This window comes from Echinops telfairi, unplaced genomic scaffold (assembly GCF_000313985.2).
Source record: "Echinops telfairi isolate 266 unplaced genomic scaffold, ASM31398v2 ScPeMD7_655;HRSCAF=1070, whole genome shotgun sequence".
Lineage (NCBI taxonomy): Eukaryota > Metazoa > Chordata > Mammalia > Afrosoricida > Tenrecidae > Echinops > Echinops telfairi.
In genome coordinates, this window is record NW_022104553.1 from 23,697,364 (window position 1) to 23,705,072 (window position 7,709).

Below are 7,709 nucleotides of genomic sequence, written 5' to 3' on the forward strand. Positions count from 1 at the left end.
ATTTGGATCCTGCCTCTCATTCAACTGCCCTCCTCCATGGCCAGCTGATCCCCGAAGTCACCAGGGAACTGCTTACTTTGGATTCATTCAGCTCAACACCCGCCATTCTGCTTCATTTCCCTGTTTCCTCTCTATTAGGCCCTGAAGGTACAGGAATCAGGACAGGCTTACTTCTCACCCACAAACTCGAACCAGTCTGGGTGAACCAACTTCTTCAACTGTGTGAGTCATTTCTTGCTATAATCTCTTTCTACATCCATACATATACAAGTCTCACTGGCTTTGTTCTCTATTGGGTCCAGCCTAACACAGCATATACACAAAAATAAGCCATCAAAACACAAAAGCAAGCAATAATAGAAAAGGACAAGAAAAAAATAATAACCTATATATTATCAAGGATTCATGGGAGGGGGGGGCAGAAAAAATGAGGAACTGATACCAAGAACTCAAATAGAAAGAAAATGTTTCAAAAATAATGGCAACATATGTACAAATATGGATGTATGTACATTTGTTATAAGAGCTGTAAGAGCCCCCAATCAAATGATTAAGATAAAGAAGGAAAGTTTGAGCCACAGTTCCTTATTTTCACTTGAGTGAATAAGTCACTCCTTATGATTAACTGCAATGGATTTAATGAACAAAATACTCCAATGGAAACACAGAATTGTAATGGGCTTAAAAACATCATCCAACTAACACAACAATCATCCGAGTATATACAATATCCCTGAGACATTCCGTAGACCCATACAAATAGGTTAATGAGATAGGATGGATAAAATACTCACACATATAGTAGAACCAAGATATAGCTGGGATTCATATCTCAGTATCAGACAAAGCTGACTTTAATACAAAACTTGTGAGGAGATAAACATACATATTACATAGTGATAAAAGGGTCAATTTATCAAGAAAATTGAGGAATCAAATATATATTCCTTCAACAGTGTTTACTTAGAAAACAAACACTGATCAATTGAAGGGAGAAACTGATTAAACTACAATAGTTGTGAAGTTATCAAAACACCTCTTTCAGCATTAGAACATCTAGAAAAAGGCCACAGAACCAAAACGTAGCTCACATCACCAGCAATGCTTTTTTGAGTGCAGCTTGATTTTCTGGAAGTTGTTTATGTACTGATATGGATTATGAGCAAGACGGCATTACTTGAAATTCCCATCAACCACTTTGAAACAATTTTTGCAGTTTTTACATGTATCATTGTATGGTTCAATTGTCTCTGAAGGGTTCAAACAAGACTATGCAATATTAATTCCTACATTTGCATTGACCCCTTTGGCTTTCATGAGAAATGTAGGAATGATCAGTGTAATCAGATGAAAATTAGATGTTCAGAGAATGGATCATAAAATTCTTTTTATGTGTTTTATGCATTTTTGAGGCCTGCCATTTTATTGAAAGTACTATGGAATTTCAAAAATGTATACAATGTCTTAGAAGACGTATGGCCAGGATCCTCATTAGAGGCAAGGATTGCCCCATTTCCTCTCATGCCCATGTTATCAGGAAACTCCACTGTGTGAGGGTCTCATCCATGGTGTACAGTGAGGGCAATTAAAAAGAGGACCCCCCAAAAATTAAAAAAACAAAAGAGGACCCATGACAACATAGATGGGCACAGTGGTTGCAAAAACGGCTCAAACATAAGAACCATTGTGAGGGTGGACCAGGAGTGTACAGTGTTTCCTTGTGTTGCCTATAGGGTGGTTAGGAGTCAAAACCAACCCCAAGGAACTTGACATGTATGAAGACTTACTGCTCACGTGTGTGCTTCATGTTGTTAAAGAAATACAAACAAATATTCAGATATGAAATACTTGGGATACCCATTAAACCACCTGCTTCTCTCAGATATCCGTTAAGCTCCCTTCAGATGTGTACAATTGTTCTCGGTCCCACTTAAGAGTGGGTGTTCAATAGCTCCACCCACAAACTTAACCTATCGGGAAACATCGGTGCATTTTGCAATTACATTCAGGAGATTTTTTTCTTTTGGGCATTCCTAAGGGTAGTTTCTCTCCATTGAATAACTTCGCAGGGCACCTTGAGCCAATCTTGGTGACTGCTACCAAATCACTGGCTAGAATGATACAAATGTGAGACATCTGTCATCTATCAGGGTCATAGATTGGTAATCATGCAAATGACGCCATTTGGAATCACACATGTGGCGTGTCACAAGCGTGGAGGCTCTGGTTGATGATGAACTGTGACTTCCCAATAAAGGCTGAGTCACACTCCTTGCACACAACATGTAGATTTCCACCAGTGTCTCCTATGCTGGTCGCAAAGGTTTAGACCTTTGCCTAAATGCTTGCCCACTCCTGGCACACAGGACTTCCCCCAACAGTCTTTTCTGATGTCGGACAAGCTGTAACTGCCAAATAAAGGCTTGCCCACACTCCTAGCACACAGCTGACTTTTTCCCAGAGTGCCTTTTCTGGTGCACGATAAGCTGGGACTTCAAAAGGAAGCCATATCCACACTCCTTACACACGTGTGGCTTTTCCCCGGTGTGTCTTTTCTCATGTTTCGTGAGCTCTGCCTGAAATATGAAGGTTCTCCCACACTCCTTGCACACGTGTGGCTTTTCCCCAGTGTGTCTTTTCTCATGTTTCGTGAGCTCTGCCTGACATGTGAAGGCTCGTCCACACTCCTTGCACACATAGGGCTTCTCCCCACCGTGTATTCTCTGGTGTAAAAAGAGTCTTGACTTCCTATGAAAGGCTTGCCCACAATTTTTACAAACAAAAGGCTTGTCACCAGAGTATAATCTCTGGTGTTTCTCTAGACTTCCCTTCCGGGTAAAGGCTTGCCCACACACCTTGCACACATATGGCTTTTCCCCAGTGTGTCTTTTCTCGTGTTTAATGCAATCTGACGACCATCTGAAGGCTCGCCCACACACCTTGCACACATATGGCTTTTCTCGAGTGTGTGTCCGCTGGTGTTGAAGAAGGCTTGACTTGTGGATATATACTCGCCCACACTGCTTGCACACATGTGACTTCTCCCCGCCATGTGTTCTCTGGTGGAAAAGGAGATTTGACTTCCAGCGGAAGACTTGCTCACACTCTTTGCAGACATATGGCATGTCACCGGAGTGTATTCTCTGGTGTTGCTTTAGATTTGCCTTCCGGCTAAAACCTCGCCCACACTCCTTACACACATGTGGCTTTTCCCCAGTGTGAGTTTTCTCGTGTGTAAGGAGTTCTGACTTCCATAAAAATGCTCGTCCACACTGTTTGCACACATGTGGTCTCTCCTCAGAGTGTCTCTTCAGGTGGACAAAAAGGGAGGACATCATGCTGTAGGCTTGCCCACACTTGTTACACACATATGACTTCTCCCCAGAGTGGGTCCTCTGGTGTATGATGAGCTTGGACAGCCAGACAAAGGTTTTCCCACACTCCTTGCACACATGTAGATTTTCCCCAGAGTGGGTCCTCTCGTGCACACGAAGCCTTGAATTCTGGCTAAACGCTCGCCCACACTCCTTACACACATAGGGCTTTTCCCCAGAGTGTATCCTCTCATGTACGAGGAGCTGTGATTTCCAGTGAAAGGCTCGCCCACACTCTTTGCACACATGGGGCTTTTCTTTAGTGTGTGCTTTCCTGTGTCTAAGAAGACATGACTTCCGAAGAAAGGTTTGCCCACACTCCTGGCACACATAAGACGTTTCCCAATAGTGTGTCATCTGGTGTTTGAAGAGCTGTGACTTACAGCTAAAACCTTGTCCACATTCACTGCACACGTGGGGCTTCTCCTCAAGAAAGGAGATCTGTCTTGTGCTGACATTTGCCTCCGGGTCACAGTCTGGTCCGTGTCTATGGGTGACTGCTCCAAAGCTTGAGGTTTCAAATTCCTTCAAAACTCTTGGGCATGAGGTGGGCTCCAGACCTGCCCCTGGGTGGCCCTCTTTTGGACGTGCTGACTCTTCCTGGGTTGGGCTAGAGGGTTCTATTGATGTCTCTCTGTCCACTGACCTTCTGCGCAAGCCTTTTGAGGTGATGTCTCTCTCCTGACTCTCAGTGTTTTCACTCCGGCAGCTCTCAGAATCCTGCTGCTCTGGTTGCTTCTGAGGCCCTGGGCTGGGACCGTTGCACTGGAAGTGATGTTCCGCACATAAGCCTTGGGACACTTGAAGCAGATGATGGCTGAGGACTTGCTGACCAGGGATGTGTAAGAGGCAGGAGGAATCGCAGGCGTTTTCTTGCTTTGTTTCTGCTGGGCAAAGAAAGGGTTTCATTAGAACAGCCATGACTAGACCTGCCTGGACCGTGAGCTTTCCCTCATGACACCTAGCTTCTGACTGCTAGAGTCCCTGGGTAGGAGAAATAGATGATGGGAAAATAACTAGCTGTAAGGTTACTGGTTCTGAAAACAGGCCTAGCCCTCTGATGTCCAGAGGACACCGCTTAGAACACTCCGTGGATCGATCAGGCCTCTTCTGTGTACGTGTGGTCATCATGGCTCGGAATTCACTCGGCAGCAAATCACAATGATCATATGCCACGCCTGACACCCACTAGTTGCACCAAGGTAGAAATGTGTGGTGATCTGAATTAGATAAGACTCAGAGCCTTGGAAAATCCACTGGTCATTTTACTTAGGGTGGAGAACTCCAAATCTCAATCACTTTGATGGCAGTGTGTGTGGGATGCTGAAGGCATGTACGTGGCTCTCTCTCTGGACGGCCAAAGAATGCTTTAGAGAAACGCAGGGAAAACATTAGCCAAAAAATGCTGACGATTCTTCACCAGAGAATAGTTCTCAAGCCAGACAAGGACCCTGCAGATTTCTCTCAGTAAATAAGACTGACTTTGGCCAGGCATCAATGGTGCGGGACAGGGCGTGCTCCCTCTGTTCTACATCCGGTTGCTGTGAGTAGGAAATGGCTCAACCCCAAGGAACAACACCAACATCAAAGGAAAAACATTAGGGATGAACTTCAAAATTCTTATTTACAGCGTTCCAACTACATTTGCTGTGCAATCATTTAAAAAAAAATTAAATTAACAATTTTTAGCCTTAAGTTAATTTGGGGGAAAAAAACTTTTAAAAAAGACACTGAGACTTCCCTGTTCAAGAGTCTCAATTTAGGGATAAATTAATTGGCGGTTATTATGGCTTCCATTAGGGAGGGTTTAGCATAAGAAATGAAGTTTATATGTTTTATCTGTTCCATCCCAATAAATTCTTTGTCTCCTTTATGCATCAGATAACTGAGAACCAACCGGTAAGTAAAAGTAATGCTAGCAAAACCTGTTCCCATGTGGCTTCCCTTGTACAGAGACAAGCGACAAACAATACGTCTTAGATTTGAGAGATCTTCAAAGACCAGTAGTGCTCACAATACCAGATTAGTTGCCATCAAGTCCATTGGTATTGAACCAAACAAATACCATTCTTCTGAATTCCTAATCAGGTAATTCCAGTAGCATTCAAGGCCAACACCTGGGTTACAGAACGGAACTGCTCTGTCAGGTTGTTTTTTCCTGTTTATTTGGTTCCTGCTACTTGACCCACAGGCGTTTAGGGGCGCTATGCCTAAATGAAGCACGGTGCCACAGGTGTTCAGTGATGCCACGGGTAGGCTTTGAATCACCCATCTGTACCTCATAGCGGCCTGCATCTGTTAGCAGGCCACAGGAGCCTCCCTTGGACAAAGAGAAGACCAAACTCACTTGTTGCCATCAAACAGATTGTGCCCTGGTGGCAGAGAACTAGGCAACCGTGCTAACCGGACCATTTTGGTTAAAGGCAAGAGTGATCACATGAGAATTCTGGAACCCTGGGCCTTCAGAAGAAAGGAGCAAGCAACAAGCAGACCAGCCACCTTGTATCTCCTTCAGCACCAGCCAGCTAGTGGGTTACGGCATTTACCCCTCATGTCCCCCTTGACCATCAAAAGACATGGCCAACCCCAGTCAAACCTGGACCGAACTGTGCTGCAGGAACACAGAACTGCGCACAGGTTCACATTCTCTATCAAGTGCACCAGGAGAGAGGTAATGAGTACCTAGAACCAAAGCAACATACAATCATCCATTACATACGAATAGGCCACCACCACAATACCTCTGAAACAAAGGACCATGCCAGTTCACAGGAAGCCACAAGACAGAGTAACGTACACACATGATCTAAATGCAGCATCTGAAACACTTTTTGAGGAAAAATGCTACTGGAATGACCTGATTAGGAATTCAGAAGAATGGTATTTGTTTGGTTCAACAGTTTTATTAAAGAAAAAAAAAAAAAGATTAAATAATCTATGGAACGATTAATGAAAGAAAGGAGATGTGAGAAAAAATTAGAATTTAAGGGAGTACTAAATGAAGGAAATGACAAATGAAAAACAGAAATCACATACAAACAGCAAATAAAAATAGAAGATGAAGATGAATTCAGAACTAGCGCATTTGATAAAGACAAAGAAAGAGGACTGAGTCAATAAATGGAAGACTAAAATCGATGAAAGATGATAAATTTCAATTAATTAGCTAGAAAACAGCAGAAAAAAGAAACAAAACATATGAATAAAACCAAGAATTGCATGGTATAACATCAAGAGGAATACCTTAGAAGTCAAAAGAAATCCAGAATACGAAGATTATTTGTAATGAAAAGAAAGAAAACAAGAATATTTTAGAAGAATTACTGGAGACAGTAAGATATGCAACCAAGCAGTTGAATAGAACTGTTAACAGGACAGTCTCCTGCAGGACAACAAATTCCTGAGGTGGCTCTTCTAACCATCATCCTTGTACCTCTCAGCAAAGGACCCCTCCCTGAGGGTCTGAAGAACAGAAGGTGGGGCAGACACTGAGAGGATTCAGTGGGGAGGGCTGGTTAACAGGATCCACTGTGATGGCCATCCTGCTGCACATAAGATGAGCTCTCAGAGGCTGCATGGGGGATCTTACTACCAGCAAGAGCCAGGAGTAGAGCTTGTCCTGGGACGTGCACCTCCTTGACCCAGAAGACAGCTGTGACCGCAGAGGGGACGAAGAGCAGCATCGACAGCAACACAAGCAGGAGTCTCAACATGGGACACAGTGGTGGACTTCTCAGCAAGCAAGCCAGGTATTTGGGGCATGAGGCTGGGCCCTTAATTGGGAAAAGGGAGCTGGATTTGATGAGTCAGAGAGCTAGTGGAGCTCCTTTAGTCTTATATATACACTGGCAGGGATGCATGTCGAACATTTATTAACAGGCCTCTCAGCCATCTGGCAGGCAAGCAACTAAGCCCACATGGAAGAAGCAAACCAGCCTGTGTGAGGTGTCGACGGGATCAGGTATCAAAAGAGCCAACAAACAATTATATCCATTAGAACGAGGGGGGTCAGAGTGGAGACCCAGACCCCATCTGTTGGACATCACCCCACAGAAGGGTTACAAGGAAGGGACAATTCAACCAGAGTTCAGTATAGGCACCGAAGAAACACACATCATTGCTCTAGTTTCTGAATGCTTCCTCCCCTGACTACCATGACCCAGTTCTACCTTACAAATCTGGCTAGATCGATGTACACACATTGGTACAGATAAACCCCTTAGGCACAGTGGAGGGAGTAGCAATATCATGAGGGTAAGGCAATGATGAGTAGAGGGGGTTGAAATGGGGAACCCGGCACAAGGTTGGCTATATAGCCTCCCCGCCGAGGGGTAC

General features: G+C 44.1%; 1 protein-coding gene across 1 annotated transcript in view; it reads right to left on the reverse strand.

Annotated features, from left to right (window-relative positions):
* Nucleotides 1-585: 585 nt before the first annotated feature.
* LOC101638811 (zinc finger protein 345-like) overlaps nt 586-7,709 on the reverse strand; it is a 12,829-nt gene continuing 5,705 nt past the window's right edge. Inside the window, exon 4 of the mRNA XM_045292278.1 lies at nt 586-4,261. Coding sequence (XP_045148213.1) covers nt 2,436-4,261 — 1,826 coding nt within the window. The 3' untranslated portion in view covers nt 586-2,435. The remainder of the gene's footprint in view (nt 4,262-7,709) is intronic.